Below are 18,974 nucleotides of genomic sequence, written 5' to 3' on the forward strand. Positions count from 1 at the left end.
CTTGGAGCTCACACGTCTCCCCCAACCCCATCTGGCTCGCGGGTGCCCACCAAACCGGCTTTGCGATCGGGACTCATTACCTCCACACTACCCCAAACCGGGTACCCGGGTGTCCGGACGCTAGGTCCCGGAAGCAGGGTCGCCCCGCCCCGCGCTGCAGCCCCGCCCGCCTTCGGACGCGGGGGGGGGGGGGGGGGTGCGGCTCCAGGAAACGGCGCGCTCAGAGCCGCAACTCAGAGCTCCGACCAGCTCGACGCGCTGCGACGGCCCCGCAGACCAGGCGGAACCCGACGGCCACCCCAGCAAGCACAGCCCAGGTCCGAACCTCGGACACATCTACACGGACCGGGCAGACATATCCGGTTGACAAAGAAAAGAGCTCCAGAGACCATGGGGACCCTGACTGAGGCAGCAGTAGTGGGCAAGCGGGAGTCCTGAGCCTGAGAAGAGGTCGGGGAGAGCTGCTCCGGCCATGACTTCAGTGTGGAAGCGCCTGCAGCGGGTGGGCAAGCGGGCTGCCAAGTTCCAGTTTGTGGCGTGTTACCATGAGCTAGTATTGGAGTGCACCAAGAAATGGTGAGTATATGCGGGGCCTGAACAGTCCCCAAAGAAGGATGTGGGATCCAGCTTGACCCGTTTGAACCTGAAAAAAAAATCCCCTCAAGTCTAACGGCTAAAGGGGTTCCCATCCTAGATATTCCAGGCACTGAAGTGCCTTGCAGGTTGGGGACAAGACTCAGAAGCTGCAGGAGAATCGGCCTGTGCCCGCATTTAAATCAGCTGAGAAGCCCTCAAATCAAGAACAGGTTCAGGGTGGCAGTGGGAAACAGAACAAGTTTTTAGGTCTCCAGGTGGCTTTGGCTGGAAAAGACTTCATGGTTCCTAGTCCAATTCACACTGAAGATGTGGCCTTCTCGTTTTCTGCCCCTCCCCCTTCAGTCAGAGTGGGCCCAGAGGCTGGGGAATTTCTCCACAATGTCCTTAAAAGGGGAAACTGAGCTTGGAGGGATGAAGAGGGAGGCGGGGAGAGGCTTAAAGGGGCCTGAGGTCCTAAGAGGTGTGGAGGAGAGGGTCTGTGGAGGGAAAGAGTTGGGTGAGGGGACAGCATGCAACAGAGTACAGGTCTTGTCTTGGACTGTCAAGGGCCCTGGGCATCTGGCTCACATGCCCTCACCGGCAGCTGCCCAGGCCCCTGCGTCACACCCTAAATATATGTGTTCACTGGTGTCAGCTTCCCTTGGCTGGATTAGGGCACAGCTGTGGGGGCCTCACAGGCCAGGCGGGGCTAAATATAGACTCCCAAGGGGGAAGAGCAGCGTTGGCCGGAACCCTGGGGTCTAAAGGGAGGCGAAGGAGCAGAGGCTGGGGTCTTTGAGGTGGTCACCCTTGATCTCTGGCCTCGAGCACACTGAGCACACTGGGAGGCCCGTGGCGCAGCGAGGGGTGAAGGAGAATAAGAACTAGCCGGGGTGACACGGCAGAGCTGGCACCTGAACTCTGGCCTCTGGCTCCTGCCCCAGCATTCTGGGTGAGGCCGGAGGGACGCCAGGCATGGTTCTGGTGAGCAGACAGTACAGACAGGGTCAGTGGGCTGAGTCACAAGCAACACGGGTACAGCCTGCTGGTTTCTTAGCCGGAGCCCAGGACAGGAAGCTGGCCCCTGCCTAGGTCACGGCTTCCCCAGAAGGCGTGCCGGCCTGAGTCAGGCTGCCCGACCAGGCCACACCCTCCCTAGGCACCCTCGCTGTTTCCCTTTTCTGGGAAGACTTTGCTGGGCCATTGCCTGTGGTTTGGAGCCTGGGGATGGTTGCTTACTTCTGGGTCAGAGGACTCTAGACTCAGCTGTGTGTGACCGCATCTAGCCTACTTTTCTGTGTCTCAGAAACCTCAAGGGTTAACAACAGTAAGCCACTTATCCTACCTCTAGAGTGGTGGTTTTGAGATGGGAAGACCTAAGCATCCAGTTGTGGGGCTGGAGACAGGCAGGGAATGCTCTCACACTGCCTTGGCCTGATCCTTTCCTTGACCAACCCTACCTTCCTGGGCAGAGGTCAGACACTAACGCAAAGAGGCCCTGTCGTCAGGGCTCAGCCCTGTGCGGCTCTCCTTGCGCATTTTTGCACACACAGCTGCCTCCCCTGAGCCTTTGCAGCACCTGCTGGATGTTCATCTGTCACAGTCTCCTCAGACCTTCCTGGGGCCCCACTGCCATTGTCCCTCTAGAGTGGCAGCCAGTGACCCTGGATCTGCACAGGGCCGCTGAGTGCGGCAAAGGGCTGTCTGCAGCAGGCCCTCTGTAGATGGGAGGTGTGTGACAGACAGCAAGTGGAGTTTCTCTGGCCTCACTGCTCCTGTTTACTGCCAGCCTGCCTCTGTCACTCCCCTCCCCTCCCCTCAGACCCTCTCACTTGGCCAGTTCCTCCACCTGGAGCCTTCTCTGAAGGTCTCCACACAGAGCCACCTCTTCCACGCCTGCCTCTGCTCAGATCCCCAGGCAGGCCCTTACAGGCCCTGAAAGTCACTTATTCATGTATTTTCTTTCATACACACACACACACACACTTTTCATTTTATGTATGTGAGGCACACTGTCACTCTCTTCAGACACCCCAGAAGAGGACATTGAATCCCATTACAGATGGTTGTGAGCCACCATGTCGTTGCTGGGAATTGAACTCAGGACCTCTGCAAGAGTAGTCAGTGCTCTTCACCCCTGAGCCATCTCTCCAGCCAGTTTGTTCATTTTTGTTTTGTTTTCTTTTGTTTTGAGACGGGGTCTTACCATATAGCCCTAGCAGTCCTGGAATTTGCTTTATAGACCAGGCTGCCCTAGAACTCAAAGCTTTGCCTCCATCTGCCTCCCAAGTGCTAGTATTAAAGTTCTGCTCCAGCCAGCCAGACTTCCCTTCCTCTGCCCTCCTTGCCCTCCAGCCCTGAGTCTCCTTTGCTCTGCCCTCAGAACAGGGCTGAGTTCCTGGAAGCTGCCCCACAAGCATTTCTGAACAAATGGACTTCTTTACCACCGAGCCGTTGTCTCCCCATGTTTCTGTGTGTGCACATGTGTGCATGTGGCTATCCGTCTGCCCCTCACTGTGCTCTTCACAGGCCCCGCTGGGCCACCATGTTCCAATCTCCACTGTCCAGGCCTTTGCCCTTTGGTCCCTGCCCCACCCTACATGAGCAGCTCCACCTACACCCTGGGGCCCTAGATAAGAAGCTGCCCATGCCCTCTCCTTGGGAAGAGGACTAGGGGAGACCCCCTGATCCCCAGGGAGCTAGGAGGAAGAGGAGATGGGGATGCTGGACTGAGCCTAGCTAAGTGGTGCTTCCCATCCTCCAGGCAGCCCGACAAGCTGGTGGTGGTTTGGACTCGGCGGAACCGACGTGTCTGCTCCAAGGTAAAAAAAAAATTGGCAATAGGGTGGAGGGGTAGGGGGTGGGGGGCGGGGGAGGGCAGGGGTCTAAGTTGGAATGGAGTCAAAGATGGGCCAAGGAGAAGGTAGATGGAAGTTGATGGGGGATTGTAATAAGGTTCAAGCCATATTGGGAAGATGAGGGGAAAGAAGATAAGGGCGTGGTGGTGATAGGGAAGAGTTAGACTCGGGAGGCTCCTTCTGCCTCTTGCAGGCCCACAGCTGGCAGCCTGGGATCCAGAACCCGTACCGTGGCACTGTGGTGTGGATGGTTCCAGAGAATGTGGACATCTCGGTGACCTTGTACAGGGTGAGTTCCTAGAGCTCAGACACGGACAGGCAAGGCAGAGAGAGTGCTGATGCCGGGCGGCCATGGGGCCCCTCTGGGGGGTTGTTCACCCACAAGAAAGAACCAAAGATTTTGTGAGTTTATTGCAAGTGGCTGAGGTGCTCTTGGAGGGGGCAGCATTTATCCAATCTGTAGTAAGAGAGTCACCTGGGATCAGAAGCCAGGGTACAAGGACTGAAGAGATGGCTTAACAGCTAAGAGCCCTGGTTTCTCTTCCAAAGAACCTGGGTTCCATTCCTTGTACCCACATGGCAGCTAATAGCCATCTGTGACTCCAGTTCCGGGGTGGATCAGACACCTTCTTCTGTCCTTTAGAGGCAATGCACAAATGTGGTGCACAGTCACACATGCAGGCAAAACACCCATACACATAAACGAAAAATAAATAAGTATTTTAAAAAAATATATGTATATGTGTATATACACACACACACACACAGAAGCCAGAGTGATCCCAGGAGGGAACAGTAGATATGGTGTCCCGCCCCGCTCCCCAGCCTGTGCAGATGGGTCTTCTGGTGTTACCCTCCTCGAAACCTTATTCTCACCGGTACTTCCCTCTCCAGGACCCTCATGTGGACCAGTACGAAACCAAAGAATGGACTTTTATTATTGAAAATGTGAGTGTCTGGGTAGGTTGGACCTGTGATCACAGGAGCCTCAGCATAGCAACTGATGGTTCTGTCTTCTACTTCCCCTCACCCTCATCCACAGGAGTCCAAAGGACAGCGGAAGGTCCTGGCCACAGTTGATGTGAACCTGGCCCACCATGCAGGGCCCGTACCTGCTCAGGTTCCGCTTCGACTGCGGCTGAAGCCCAAATCTGTGAAGGTAGTGCATGCTGAGCTGAGCCTCACCCTCTCTGGGGTGCTGCTGCGTGAAGGCCGTGCCACGTGAGTATCCCCCTGCCCCGCCCCGTCTTCCCTGGCCCTCCCTGGCTTGTGCTCCGAGCCCAGCCTTCACGCCTGATCTCAACCCCACAGGGATGACGACATGCAGAGTCTGGCCAGCCTCATGAGTGTGAAGCCCAGTGATGTGGGAAACCTGGATGACTTTGCTGAGAGCGATGAGGACGAAGCTAATGGCCCCGGGGTTCCCGAGGTCCGGGCTCGACCCCAGCCAGGTGGGCTCCCAGTCACCTGTGGGCTGAGACTGCCGACCCAAGATGGATGTAGCATTCCTAGGTCCCAAGTGCTCCTTGCTCACGCCTGCCCAGTGACAGGTGCTCAGTACTGCCCGGCACCTCTGATTGTCCCAGCTTGGTCCTGGTTCTGTGCGTAGTATATCAATCTTAAACAGAATCCTGCAGAGTGGGTCCACAATGTCACCCCGTGTTCCCAGCCGTCTCATCTCTAGGTGGTTGCACATTTGGTCCCTACCAGGCCTGAGAAGCTGGGTCACATGACATGTGGGCTCTGTTCGGTCTCCTGCCCCAACCCAGGCTGCCTCCCTCCCCTCTGCTGCCCTCCTCTCTCCTCCTTAAAGCCTTTTGTCCTTCATTGTTGTGGTCCTTTCTCACTCTTTCTCTTTCTGCATCTGTGGGCCTGTCTCTTCTTCAAGGCCGGGGCTGTGCCCTGAGACTGGGGCGTCTCCCAGGTAGGCCCTGAACTCTAGTTGGGGTCAGGGTGGGGTCAGACTGTAGAGTCCTGCTTTGGCCTGATCACACCCTTGGATCCTTCCTTCAGATCTGCCTGGAGGGCTGAAGACACTCTGTGAGGAAGATGATGAAGGCCACACACGGCCCCAGCAGGCAGGTGAGACTTGGCCTGGGACTGGGGTTGGGGACTAGACCTATGTCACAATGCAGTTCTCAGTGTCCCCTCCCTTTTCCCCTAGCTGCCAGACCCTCTAGTGCTGAAGACACCAGCCCTGCCCCTGTGAGTGCCCCTGCGCCCCCGGCCAGGGCCTTCTGGGGCCAGGGGTCAGAACCAGCTGCTATAGCCGGGGGCCAGGTGGGGCCTGAAACCCCAAGGCCCCCATCATCCCCACCAGAGACAAGGTAAGGGTGATGTAGGTTCTGTTGCTGTTAGAAGCAGATACACCCCCCAGTCCGCACGCACCCTTCCCTCTATTGCTGTAGTGTTCTAGAAGGTGCTGCAGGGCTGAGCGTGGTTCTAAAGGGAGAGCCCTCAACGTTTGTCTGTGCTCTTTCCTCAGGTCCACTGGGCAGCCAGGCCAGAACATGGTCCCCACTCCAGCCCCTCGGCTTCGGAAAGGCTCTGATGCACCCTCGTCCCCAGTACCCTGCAGTGGTGATGAGGTCCCCAGTACCTCAGAGGATCCTCCACCAGGAATAGGCTCTTCTGGGGAGACCCAGGCTCAGATAAGCACTCAGGAAGGGACAGAGGCTCGTGGAGCCAGGCCAGAACCAGTCATTGAGGTCAGAGGCTCCAGAGATGCCCTGGGAGGAGACAGATCCGAAGTTGAAGAGGGGGACACTGGGGAGAGGTCAGGGCCTAGTGGGGCAGAGAGCAGAGAGAAGAACACTAAGGAGTCCTACACCACAGCCGTTGAGGCCGGAGAGAGCTCGGAAGTGCATCAAGTCGATGCTGACCAGGAGTCAAAGGTACAACATAGAGTCACAGAGGGACCAGGGGCCGCAGGGCTGATGCCCAAGGCAAGACTTGGGGAAACTCCTGAGGCCCCTCCTAGGAGTGCTCAGAGGAGGATGGGGCTTAGGACCCAGGAAGAGGCTCCCAGTGACCTGAACCCACCTCCAGCTGAGCTTGAACAGCAGCTAGGGGACCTCAGGGATGCCAGACCTGCGGGCCAGGAGAAAGAATGCACAGAGGTGAGGGGCAAAGTCCCTGCTATTGGGAGGACAGGCCTGGAGCAGGGCCCCTCTGCTGGAGCAGCAAGTGCTGGGCCCCAGGTGAGCTGCTTTCAGGGAGTCCCATCAGTTGGCCAGGGGGTGGTATCTAGAGATCAGAGGGCTCAGGAGGCAGAAGTTGGGGAGCCAAGGGTTCTAGAAAGAGACCCTGAGTGGGTACCATGGGGGGTTTCAGGGACACCAAGACCAGACACTGGGATACCAGACTCCCCGGATACAGAGGCTGCCACAGCAGAATCTGAAATATTGGAGACCCAAGAGTCAGAAGCAGCAAGATCAGAGGTCCTGGAGTCAGAGGCTACAGGGACAGCAGAGCCTGAGGTGTGGAGGACCCAGGATAAAGAGATTGTGGATCTGGGGCTGCTGAGGACAGCGGCCGAGATAAGGGAGCCTGAGGAATTTGGGATCCAGGAAACAGAAGTTGGGGGTTCTACAGTTCCAGATACCAAGACAGTGACAGCAGAACCTAAGATATTAGAAACCCAGGGGATAGCAGACAGTGTGCTGAAGACACAGGCTGAGATATTAAGAACTCAGAAGACAGAAGCTGAGGAGGCAGAAGCTGGAACACCGGAGTCCCAGAAGGTAGCAGCTGAAGGTTTGGCAGCTCCAGCAGTGGAGTTGGAGATGGCAGAGTCTGATGAATTGGGGATGCTGAAGACAGAGGTGGGGATTTGGAGGATTCCAAGAACAGAGACTGAAACTGCAGGAACTGAGACAATGGGGATCCACAAGCTAGCATTTGAGGGTTCAGGGCCCCCACAGATGCAACCTAGAATAGTAGGGAAGCAGGAGACAGATGTCTCAGTGCTAGAGACATCAGAAGATGCTGTATTGGGCACCCAGGAGATGTCAGCAGGTCATGGAGTACTTTTGATAGAAGCAGAGATACAAGAATCCAAGATTGACAGGTTCCTGGAGACAGAGGAAGGAGATTTAGGGATTCTAGAGGTAGAAACTGGGACAACAGAAGCCAAGCTCTTAGAGACGCCAGGGAGAGCACCAGGGGTTTGGGAGGTGCTGGGAAGAGGAGCTGAGGTAGCCAGGGTCTTGGAAGCAGAGGCTGGCTTGTCAGACGTCCCAGAGACAGAAGCTGAGGAAGCTGAGACCCCGGAGGCCAAGGAGCTATCCGGGAGTTCTGTGGCACTGAGAGTAGTGGCCAAGATACCAGAATCTAAGATCTTAGGGGCGCAGAAGACAGAGGTGGGAGGCACTGGGATATCACGGACGGAGGTTAGAGAGGCAGAGACCGAAATACCCAAGGCCCAGGAAATATCATCTGAGGGTTCAGGAGTTCCAGAGGTGGAAGCCCAGGTGGAAGAGTCTGAGAAAAAAATGGAGAGTTGGGAGCTCCCAGAGGTAGTGACAGTGAATTCTGAGTTATTTGGGACTCAGAAGGGCTCAGAGATCCCAGAACTAGAAGCTAAGACAGTAAAGTCTGAGATTCTGGAAGCCCAAGAGGCAGAAGTAAGGAACTTGGGGCTTCGAGGAGAGGCTGAGAAAGCAGAAGCTGAGATGTTAGAAACCCAAAAGACAGAAACAAAGACAGTTCAGGCCCAAGAAATAGAACTAGAGGATTCTGGGGTTTCTAGTCCAGAGGCCGAGGCACTGAGCGCCCAGTGGACAGGGACTATAGTTTTGGAGTCTGGGGAGGAAAAGACTGACATTTTGGGGGACCAGAAGCCTGGATCTTGGGGAGCTCTTAAATATAAGGCCTTAGAAATCCCTGTGACTAAGCAAGGGTCTTCTGGGGCCAAGAAAGTAGTCCCAGGGGTATCCAGAGTACAAGAGCCAGAATCTAAAGTTTTGGCGTTAGTAGAGGCCAAATCTTGGACTTTGGGACAACAGGAAGCAGAGATGGAGGGGGTTGAGTCTCCAGAGAATAAATCTGATATTTTTGAGGCCCAGGAAGCAGAATCTGGGGTCTTGGGAACCGCGAAGGGGGAAGAAGCTGATGGAAGCCTCGAGGAGGCCAGCCTGAACAAGGCCCGAGTGGCCGGTGAGGCAGGGGCTGGGGTCCCCAGGCCCTCAGGGGCCTCTTCCCCAGAGGAGCCTGAAGAGGACAGGAGGCTGCCGGGCAGCCAGGTAGGGTTGGGGGCCACTGGGGGCCCATCTGCTTCTCCCACTAACCTGGGGCTGATTGAACAGTGGCTCTGCATGGACCCACCTGGTGTACTGAGATGTGGGATTTTTTTGTGGGGCGCGGGGGGGGGGTTCAGTTTTAAGAAGATCCATCATCCCTCCACTCCCAGGATGCCCTGGCCTTCCCACCCTGCTGGGCTGCATGGAGCTGCATACCCCTAAGCTGACTTTCTGAGCTGACTTTGAAGTGTGGCTACTGGTGACCTCTGACCTTGCCTGGGTGCCACTGACCTTTTAGGTCACCTTGGCAGATAACTCCACTACCACTACCAAAGCTGGAAACCCTTTTGCCTGGCCCCAATGCTCTCACCAGTGGTCTCTGGTGACCCTTGTGCGCTCAGAGCTGGGGTGGTATTGTGCCAGGCCTGAGCTTCCCCCAAAGGGCAGAGGACATATAAATCATCAGAATAAGTCTTCTAAATCAACCCTTGTCTCTCCAGGCACCCCCTGCCCTGGTCAGCTCCAGCCAGTCCCTGTTGGAGTGGTGTCAAGAGGTCACCAAAGGCTACCGTGGTGTCTGCATCACCAATTTCACCACGTCCTGGCGCAATGGCCTGGCCTTCTGTGCTATTTTACATCGATTCTACCCAGACAAGATGTGAGCTGCCAGGGATGTGGGGATGGAGGAGGGATGAGTCTGCTGGGCATCAGTGCCACCCATATCTGACCAGCACTCTCTCTCTGCAGCGACTATTTCTCCCTTGACCCCCTCAACATCAAACAGAACAACAAGCAGGTGAGACAAGGAGGTATCCAAGCCTGTAGACAAGACCTAGGGAGAGAGAGAGATTCAGGCTGCCCGCCTGAGAATTGATCAAGTCTGAGGTGCAAGGCCCTGGCCTGGCTTTTAGAAACCTTAAAATCTTTTTGGTTATTAAATTGTTTGTTTGGCCTAGTTTTGTTTTGGTGTTTTAAATTTTAAAAGCATGTTTTCCCTAGAATTTTTTTTTTAAAGCATCCTTTGATAACTGGGTGGGCGATGTTTAGTTGCTAGGTAACTGCAGAAGGCAGGCCTTGATGTCAGATTTCCCTCTACTGGAGGGCGAAGGCGTTGCTAAGCAAATCTTGGCTCAAGTCTCTGAGACCCGCTGGGCTGGCTTGGGTCTGGAGGGTTGCTGGATTGATGCCGCTTCTTCTGACCAGAGCGCACCCTTTCTAGGCTTTTGATGGCTTCGCTGCCCTGGGTGTGTCTCGGCTGCTCGAGCCAGCGGACATGGTGCTTCTGTCCGTACCTGACAAGCTCATCGTCATGACGTACCTGTGCCAGATCCGTGCCTTCTGCACTGGGCAGGAGCTGCAGCTGGTGCAGCTGGAGGGCGGCGGTGGCTCTGGCACATATCGTGTGGGCAACGCCCAGCCGAACCTGCCCGACTGTCTGGACGCAGGAGACCTGGCGCAGCGGCTGCGGGAGCATGGGGCTGAAGCGGCCACAGAGCCCAAGGAGGCTGTGAACCGTGGGACTGGGGCAATACCCAAGGTGGCCTCCAGGGACACGGACCTGGGCTGCTCCTGTAAGGATGGGGAGGCCGAAGTTGCCCAGGAAGCAGTCCCTCAAGAGGCGCCCTCCGACGGCCCTAGAGCCAGGTCCTCCACATCCCCCGTGATCCCCGCAGACGGGCTGGTGAACGGAGTGGGGGCGCCGGGGGGTGTGAGGCTGAGACGGTCCTCTGTCAATGGGGAGGCTGGCCCAGTACCTCCACCCCGAGCACACGGCTCTTTCTCCCACGTGCGTGACGCCGATTTGCTGAAGAAGAGACGATCCAGGCTAAGGAATAGCAATTCTTTCTCCGTGGATGACCAGGACTCTGGAGCTACAGTTGGAGCAGGGCCTGCAGGACCCGGGGCTGTGGTGAGTACCCTTACCCTGCTGCAGCAGAGGATGATGGGGAACTTGCAGAAATCAGTCCTGAGCGGCCCCAATGTCAAAGCAGGTACAGGAGTAGCCGCTTTGCTGGATGCTGGGATGTTCTTCCATCAGGTGGACCCTGGTGCTGTGGAAGGGTCCCCGGTATGGTACTGAGCTTCCTATCAGGAAACAAAACCCGCAGCCAAGAACACCTATATTGTGTTGCCAGTTTTGTATATGTGAGCGGTTGCCAACATTTGGGACCCAGTTTGTAGAAACATGGTCTGTACGGGAATTTTGCAGAAGGTTCCAAGTTTAGTACTGGCCTTTTGGGCCTTTTCTTTCTCTTTGTGTGGCCTTGGGTATCACCTAGCAACTATACACCCCCCCCCCCATAGCTAGGGGCAGGGATACTGTCCTCTAGTGGCCTCTGAAGCTCCTTCCAGCCTCCAGATTCTCTGCGTGGAATATTTAACTACGGAGGCTTAATGAGAGTTAGGAGGTGGGACTTCCTGCCTGGGAGTGTTCAGGTTGTCTCTTTCTGTCTCTGTCTCTGTTTCTCTCTCTCTCTCTCACACACACACACACACAAAACACACACACACACAGCAGTGTGCTAAAGGAAAGAAGGTACTACAGGGACTCGAGGTATCTCAGGGACTCAAGATGAACTCTGGCTTCAGGCTTTTACTCTGAGGGTGACGGTAGAAGGGAAGCACTGCACTGCGCACCAGCAGCTGCCCAGCTGTGGTCCCGTGTTTGGAGGGCATCAACTGAGAGCGTCTTTGTGGAGGAAGCAGCTGGTCCTCAAGTTAGATAGTAAGATAGACAGTTTTCCCTGGTGAAAGAGAGAGGACAAGGGAAATAGCCCAGGGGTAGAGTGGTTGCCCAGGAGGTTCTGGTTCCAAATGCCAGTGTCACTAACAACAGAGTGCTGGGCTTGGTGGAGAGTGCCTGTAATCCCAGCACTTGGAAGTTAGAAGCAGAAAGATCAGGAGTTCAAGCCATTTCAAAACTAAACATGCCAGGGCTGGGTGTGGGTGTGGGTGTAGGCGTGGGCGTGGGCAGCCTCAGTGGGTAAAGCGTTTGCAGTACAAGCGCCAGGATCTCAGCACCATGTAAAAAGCCTGTGCCAATGCGGGCTCCAGATTCAGTGAATGATGCTGTCTCAGAAAATAAGGTGGCGGCCAGACTGATGGCTTATTAGGTGAAGGTTCTTGTCACCAAGGCTGACCTGACCTTCTTTCCCTGGGGTCCACACGATGGAAGGAAAGAATATACAAGTTGTTCGCTGTCACTCATGTCCTGGGGCACACTACCTACTCCACTGACGCATAAATAATTTAATAAGAAAGGAAGGAAGCACTTAAGCAAACACAGTGGCCTGTGATGGAGGAAGACAATTGGTCTACACACACACACACACACACACACACACACACACACACAAATGCAGACAACATACACATATATAACATACAAAAGATAATGAGAGACAGAGAGATAGAAACAAAAGAAAATGGGAAGGCAAACGGGCAGCCTCAGGGCATTCAGGTCTCATTTAGGGACCTGACAGTCATGTTCATGAAGTTTCCAGATATTAGTGAGGTAGTTGGAGACCTGAGGGAAGGTCCAGAGACTCGGGAACCTGGGAAAGAGAAGTAGAAAGGCATTTCCTGCAGGCGGAGGTGGAGGTGGGACTTCTAGCCCAGCTGGCTAATGTAGGTCAGTGGCCCTTTAATCCCAAAGGGCGGCCTCGCCCTTCTGGGGCTGAGTCCCACAGCTGTTTCTATGCCAGGCCCTCCTTCTGCCCTTGCTTCACTGGAGACATTTGACCGATGGGACAGAGGAGCCTTTCTCATTGGCCGACGTTGCCCCTACAGTTTTGGGAAGTTGTTCAGCCTGACCCCACCCTTGGAAAGCTCTCCAAGGCCTGGAGTAGGATGAGATCAGGCACCTTGAGGCTGAGGTGAGGTAGAAGCAACTGCATGAGAAGCCATGGGCGCTTTCAGGGCAGCCCAGCAAGGAAAGCAGAGAAAGAGGAATTTGGGTCAGACATGAGGAAGAAGCTTTGGGATTCCCACCAGGGCTGCGTGAGTAAAGCACAAATGTGGATGATCTTTCCGTCCTCAACCTCCTATTCGGCCTACTCTGCCAGGTGGGCCGTCTGCACGACTGCCTGGCTCCCACAGTGTCCCTTCAGGAAGCCATGACTCCCGCCTTTTAAGGCTGGGCATAGTGAAGCTGAGGGAGATGAAGAACTGGGGAAAGGGTTCTGCTGCCGCTAACCTGGGTTCTGAGCCTGTGGTGCTGTCACCCTTTGTGGTGCTGTCACCCTGAGGGGCGGAGGAGAGTCCTTTTCCCCTGAGGAAAAGATCAAAATCGTGAATATCCTTTACAAAGTGGCATGAAACCACATTGTGCAGTGTCAACATTGTAAGCTAAATGCTTCCCTAGACGCCTGACTGGGTCCTGCATCAGGGCTGGGACCTGTCCCCAGTTTACACACAAAAATGCCATCAAGCCTGGAGCAGTTCTGCCAGGCTTAGGATCAAGTTGGTTTTCTTCTTTGCTTGTTTTTTTTTTTCTCCCTTCCCCCCCAGCCCCAGACAGGATTTCTTTGTGTGTAGCCCTGGCTGTCCTAGAACTGACTCTGTGGACCAGGCTGGTCTCAAACTCACAAAGATCTGTCTGTCTCTGTCTTCTAGTGCTGGGACTAAAGACGTGGGCCTCAACCGCTGGGCTGGGAACAAATTTTGAGTTAGACAACTCTGGGCCACAGGTCAAGTTCTGTGGCAAACTTCATTTCTGGCTTCCTATTTCCTTGTCTGCAGAGTGACCAGTTGCTGCCTCAGTGGTCCCTGGAGAGACAAGAAGCTCAGTAGTTATTGCCTTTAGTTGGTGTACCTCATGTGCCGGGCTAGCTAAAGGGTCAGTCTCTTGGGAAGATGGCGCATGGTTAGAGTGAAAATTCCTCTTACAAAGGATGTGAGTTTGGTTCCCAGTGCCTATAGCCAGTGGCTCATAGCTGTGAGCCTGGAACCCCAGCTCCAGAAGGTCTGACAGCTCCAGAAGGTCTGACAGCTCCAGAAGGTCTGACAGGTCCTTCTGCCTTCTGAGGACGCCAACCCTCACATGCACATACACATGATTTTATTTTTATTTAATTAATTTATTATTATTATCATTATTATTTTGGGTTTTTGGATTTGGTTTTTCGAGACAGGGTTTCTCTGTATAGCCCTGGCTGTCCTGGAACTCACTCTGTAGACCAGGCTGGCCTTGAACTCAGAAGTCTGCCTGCCTCTGCCTCCCAGAGTGCTGGGATTATAGGCGTGTGCCGCTGCCACCACCTGGCTACACATGATTTTAAAAATAAAATAAACCAGGGCCTGAAGGAGGGCCTAGTGGTCAAGAATAAGTATTGGTCTCTAGAGGACCCAGGTTCAATTGCAAGCATACACAATAGGGAGTGAATTCACAACAGCCTCTGACTCTGGTTTCAGGTTGCCTAATGCCACTGGTCTTTAAGGGTGCCCATATATGTGTGGCACACACACACACACACACACACACACACACACATGATTAAAAATAAATATTCATGATTAAAAAAATGTTTTACTATTCTAGATGGAGGGTGGTGGTGCACGCCTTTAATCCCAGCCCTTGGGAGGCAGAGGCAGGTGCATCTCTGAGTTCTAGGCCAGCCTGGTCTACATTACAAGTTTCAGGACAGCCAGAGCTACATAGTGAGATCCTGCCCCAAATAAACAGGCCGTCTCTAGTTAAAGAGGATGCAGTAACCAATAGCTCTAGGAGGTCTGTGGGGGGGTCTGAGCCACAGTGAGTAAGCTCTGAGGTGATCTCTGCCCCAGTGTGGGCTCAGAAACTAGAAGGCTGGGAAGAGAGGCAGAGGTGTGAGGGGCATGCGAGGGGCCTCTCGCAGGAGGGGTTCAAGCTGGCCTAGGAAGGTCTAGTTGGTTTGGAACAACTCAGGCTGGAGAGTGGTTTCAAATCCAGGAAGCTTTTTGGGGAACTGAAAGTCCACTGCTGTGGCCAGAGGGCAGTGACTTGGCAGGCCTTGTGGTGGTAAGGAATTGAGGCTGTAGCTCCCCAGTCCTGAACACTGAGGCTGGGGGCTGCCAAGGAGTGTGGAGAGAACTACACCAGGAGTGGATGTTTTGGGAAGGCCTCTCAGCTTGAGATGGCGGTGAATGACGGTGGTGGGCGGTGGACACCAGCGCTGTCCCAGTCCAGGATAGCACCTGAGCCAGCAAGACTTGTCTGATGGGCACGCGTTGGGGTGAACAGTTGGCCACTCCTTTAGGTTCCACACCTCTGAGCCAGAAGACTGGCTAACAGGATTGTCTAAGGCCCCAGAGGCTGGACAGTAGGCTTAGGGGCTAAGAGCACTGGCTGCTCTTGCAGAGGACCTGAGTTTGGGTCCAACATGGTAGAAAACTCCAGTTTTCAAGAGGTCTTCAGGCCATCTGACACCCCCTTCTGACCTCTGCAAATACCAGGCACCAGTACACCACAAACACACACACACATATACACACACACACACACACACCCCTACATGCTGGAAAAACACTCATACCATAAAATAAATAAATGAAGATTATTTAAAAAAAAAATTGGGCCCTATTAACAGGGAATGGGGCACAATGGGGATCAGACTTAGCCTTTCCAGAACAAAATTTGTTAGTTCTTGCAAAGAGCTTTGCTGGCTGTCAGTGTGGGGCCCTAGCAGGTAGGAGGGCGCCCCCTTCTGGCCAGAAGGTAGATGCAGACTCAGGGGAGCGTAGCTCAGGATGAGGGAGGCAGCTCTGTGGCACTAGCAGTGATGGAGGCCCCCAGTAAATGGCAGGAACCAGAAGACCTGAGCGTGCTCTTTGAAGGATGGGGAAGAGTTGAAGGAAAGGGTCCCTGCTGTGTCTTTCCCAATCGTTCCCACTGATTTATCCTAAAAGAATTATCAGCTCTGTGCCCCGGAAGGAGCATTTGGAGGAGAGGCAGAGAGGCGGCTGGGCCCGCCCAGGCCCTCAGGTGTGAGTGAAGGCTTTTCCTTGAGGAAGCCCTTTATCCTGAAAGGGACTTGTGGGACTGGAGAAGCAGCTGGACCACAGATCCTCCCTCTGCTGTGTAGGAGAGTCTTTGGTGATCTGCAGTGACCGGGACTGTTGGGAACTAACGGGTCCCAGTTCTCATTCGACTCTTTCCACAGGAAGGCCTGAACCCTGACTCCAGCCCTGATGCTGGCCCACTCATAGCCCCAGCCCCACAGCAGCCACCCAGTAAGTAGTTTGGAAGGTGGGGATGGTGACTGAGCTCCTTCTGGAGCTGGAGGAACCTATCCTGGTTTCTGTCTGCAGGTGGGACCCCTCCTACCGAGGAGTCATCGCCCAGCCCCGGGGAAGAGGCTGGCCTGGTAAGGAGATCTCGGTGGGCAGGACTGGTGTGTACTTTCTGAGCAGGCCTGTGATGAGCTCACGTGCCCTCTGCCTTCCTCCTTCCCCTTCCAGCAACGGTTCCAGGACACAAGTCAATACGTGTGTGCTGAGCTGCAAGCCCTGGAACAGGAGCAGGGACAGATAGATGGGAGGGCGGCTGAGGTGGAGAAGCAGCTGAGGAGCCTCATGGAATCAGGTGGGACAGCAGGTGCTCTGGGGTTCGCTCCTCAACAGCCTCCCTAGATGTGCCCGGCTCTGCGGCGGTTCCTGACCTTGGGGGGAGCTGGGAGGAGGCACCACTAGAGTCCCTTTGGGGGCCCGAAGAAGCTTGTTGGTGGCTCAGACTTCTGAGATACCACAGGAAAACAAGCCCGCTTCCCCGATCCCCAGCTGCTCTGCCCTGCCAGGAGGCATCTCTGGTGACTGTCCTGGCCTGATTCAGGTGCCAACAGGCTGCAGGAGGAGGTGCTGATCCAGGAATGGTTCACCCTGGTCAACAAGAAGAACGCGCTCATCCGGAGGCAGGACCAGCTGCAGCTGCTGTGAGTCTGAGCTTTAAGTCTCCCACCACCCGGCCTCTGCCACTGCCGCCCACCCAGTCCGCTCAGGCCTGCCCCAAGGCACTGGGGCAGCTTCCTTTGGTTAGAGTAGCCTCAACACTTCTTTCTCCTTTTTTCAAAGATCTCTTTGCAGAGATTTTGCTTAGTCATTTTATTAGTATTTTGTCTAACTTACTGTAAAAAGCATATACCTCTTTTTTTTTTTTTAAAGATTGATTGATTGATTGATTTTATGCATATGAGTACACTGTAGCTGTCTTCAAACACACCAGAGGGCATCAGATCCCATTACAGATGGCTGTGAGCCACCTTGTGGTTGCTGGGATTGAACTCTGGAAGAGCAGTCGGTGCTCTTAACCGCTGAGCCATCTCTCCAACTCACTGTTGTTTTTGTTTGTTTGTTTGTTTTTAAGATTTATTTATTTTATGTATGTGACTACACCATTGCTGTCTTCAGACACACCAGAAGACAGCACCAGATCTCATTACAGATGGGTGTGAGCCACCATGTGGTTACTGGGAATTGAACTCAGGGCCTCTGGAAGAGAAATCAGTGCTCTTAACTGCTGAGCCACCTCTCCAGCCCCACACCTCTTTTTTTTTTTTTTTTTAATTTTTCTTAATTTTATTTTATGTATGTGGCGTGAGGGTGTCAGATCCTCTAGAACTGGAGTTACAGACAATTATGAGCTGCCATGTGGGTGCTGGGAACTGAACCCAGGTTCTTTGGAAGAGCAGACAATGCTCTTAACCACTGAGTTCTTTCTCCAGCACCAAAGATTGTTTGTTTGTTTGTTTGTATGTGACAGGGTTTCTCTGTGTAATCCTGGCTGTCCTGGAACTCTCTGTGTAGACCAGGCTGGCCTTGAATTTACAGAGATCTGCCTGCCTCTGTCTCCTGAGTGCTGGGATTAAGTCATGCACCATCGCTGCCTAAGCACATACCTCTTATGTTGGTGCTCTTTACTGAGAAACCAGGCCCTCCATTTTACAGACTCTAGCTTTACAGTAAGGAGAGAGAGCCGAGAGTAACCGGAGCGGGCTCAGAAGCGGGGTGCAGAAGCAGGGTGCCCCGTCACCCCGTCCTTGCTGCTACCTCCCCACGTGCCAGAGGCAGTTTGGCTTCCTGTTGGTGTAATGTACTTTTTTCTCCTAAATAATACTTTTTTTCTTTTTAAATAGAAGCTGGGTGTGGGTTGGTAGAAACATACGTATCCAAACAGTAACTGAAGGGCAGCTGGAATAGCAGGGGACTCTGAATGGCATTAGCACGGAACACTGAGGGTACCCTGGCCTGCTGTGGAAACTGATAGAGATGAAGTGGTCACAGCCCCGGGCACTTGTGTCCACTGCTAACTTAACATACTTCTCCGGCAGCATCGAGGAGCAGGACTTGGAGCGGAGGTTCGAACTGCTGAGCCGTGAGTTGCGGGCCATGCTGGCCATTGAAGGTAGGAGAAGGGCAGCAAAGGCTGGAGGTGGAACAGGGCCAGGGTAGGCGGCCTCCTGACTCAGGCTCCTGGTTTCTTAGAGTGGCAGAAAACAGCGGCGCAGCAGCACCGCGAGCAGCTCCTGTTGGAGGAGCTGGTGTCGCTGGTGAACCAGAGGGATGAACTGGTCCGGGACCTGGACCAGAAGGAACGGATGTGAGTGGGGGACCTGGGTGGTTCTGGGTTTTGGAGAGGCCCCAGGGCGCACTCCTGGAGTGCCTGTCTGGATCTCAGGGCTTGCAAGTAGGGCCAACTTTGAGACTAACTTGAACCTCGTCCTCAGCGCTCTGGAGGAAGATGAGCGCCTAGAACGAGGACTGGAGCAGAGACGTCGCAAGGTGAGCCGGCAGCTGAGCAGGCGGGAACGCTGCGCCCTGAGCTGAGCCTCCTGCCTGGCTCCGCCCTTTCTCTGGTCGTGGACCCTCCTTGCCACTCCCCAGCCTGCACAGCAGAGGCTAGGCCTCCGTGCTCCTTCAGAGGGCAGAAGCAAGACTGACCAGACTGGAGCAGCGAGCCTGCCAGGCAGTATTTATTTATCCGGAGTGTATGTGAATCCCAGGCAAGGGATGGTGTGGGGGCTGACGCCCATGGCCTCCTTCCCTTCTGAAGGGAGCAATAAAGTTGGACTAGAACAAACCAGTGCCTGCCCTTTCTCAACTGGGCTTCAGTGGAAGGAAGAGGGTGGGGCTGATGCTGTGTGTAGGATTCTAACCCGGAGCCAGCTGAGCTTGGTTCACAGGTGTGGCCTTCCAAGGATGAGGGCCGAAGGGAAAACCCATTTTGAAAGAAAATCTGAAAACACAAGTGTGGTAGTATACACCTATAAAACCCTTAAAATCCAGTATTTGGGGTGATGGTGGAGGTAGAAGGATAAAGAGTCCCAGG

At 54.4% G+C, this 18,974-nt stretch overlaps 1 protein-coding gene across 14 annotated transcripts; it reads left to right on the forward strand.

Annotated features, from left to right (window-relative positions):
* The first annotated feature begins 189 nt into the window (after positions 1 to 189).
* On the forward strand, positions 190 to 18,725 carry Ehbp1l1 (EH domain binding protein 1 like 1). Of its 14 annotated transcripts, none has more exons than XM_052192151.1 (20): positions 194 to 576; positions 3,341 to 3,398; positions 3,628 to 3,723; positions 4,329 to 4,382; positions 4,477 to 4,655; positions 4,746 to 4,885; positions 5,448 to 5,516; positions 5,599 to 5,761; positions 5,920 to 7,177; positions 8,495 to 8,677; positions 9,175 to 9,332; positions 9,422 to 9,470; positions 9,894 to 10,583; positions 15,814 to 15,883; positions 15,962 to 16,017; positions 16,112 to 16,235; positions 16,482 to 16,581; positions 17,977 to 18,050; positions 18,131 to 18,245; positions 18,373 to 18,725. In XM_052192151.1, the coding sequence occupies exons 1-20, from the start codon at positions 473 to 475 to the stop codon at positions 18,470 to 18,472; spliced, it is 3,840 nt and encodes a 1,279-aa protein (XP_052048111.1). In that variant the 5' UTR covers positions 194 to 472; the 3' UTR covers positions 18,473 to 18,725. The 14 variants fall into 14 exon arrangements, with proteins under 14 accessions (XP_052048102.1, XP_052048094.1, XP_052048111.1 ...); XM_052192162.1 differs by having other exon boundaries at positions 8,501 to 8,677; XM_052192179.1 differs by having other exon boundaries at positions 195 to 576; positions 5,920 to 6,634.
* The last annotated feature ends 249 nt before the right edge of the window (positions 18,726 to 18,974 follow it).

Source organism: Apodemus sylvaticus, chromosome 1 (assembly GCF_947179515.1).
Source record: "Apodemus sylvaticus chromosome 1, mApoSyl1.1, whole genome shotgun sequence".
NCBI lineage: Eukaryota > Metazoa > Chordata > Mammalia > Rodentia > Muridae > Apodemus > Apodemus sylvaticus.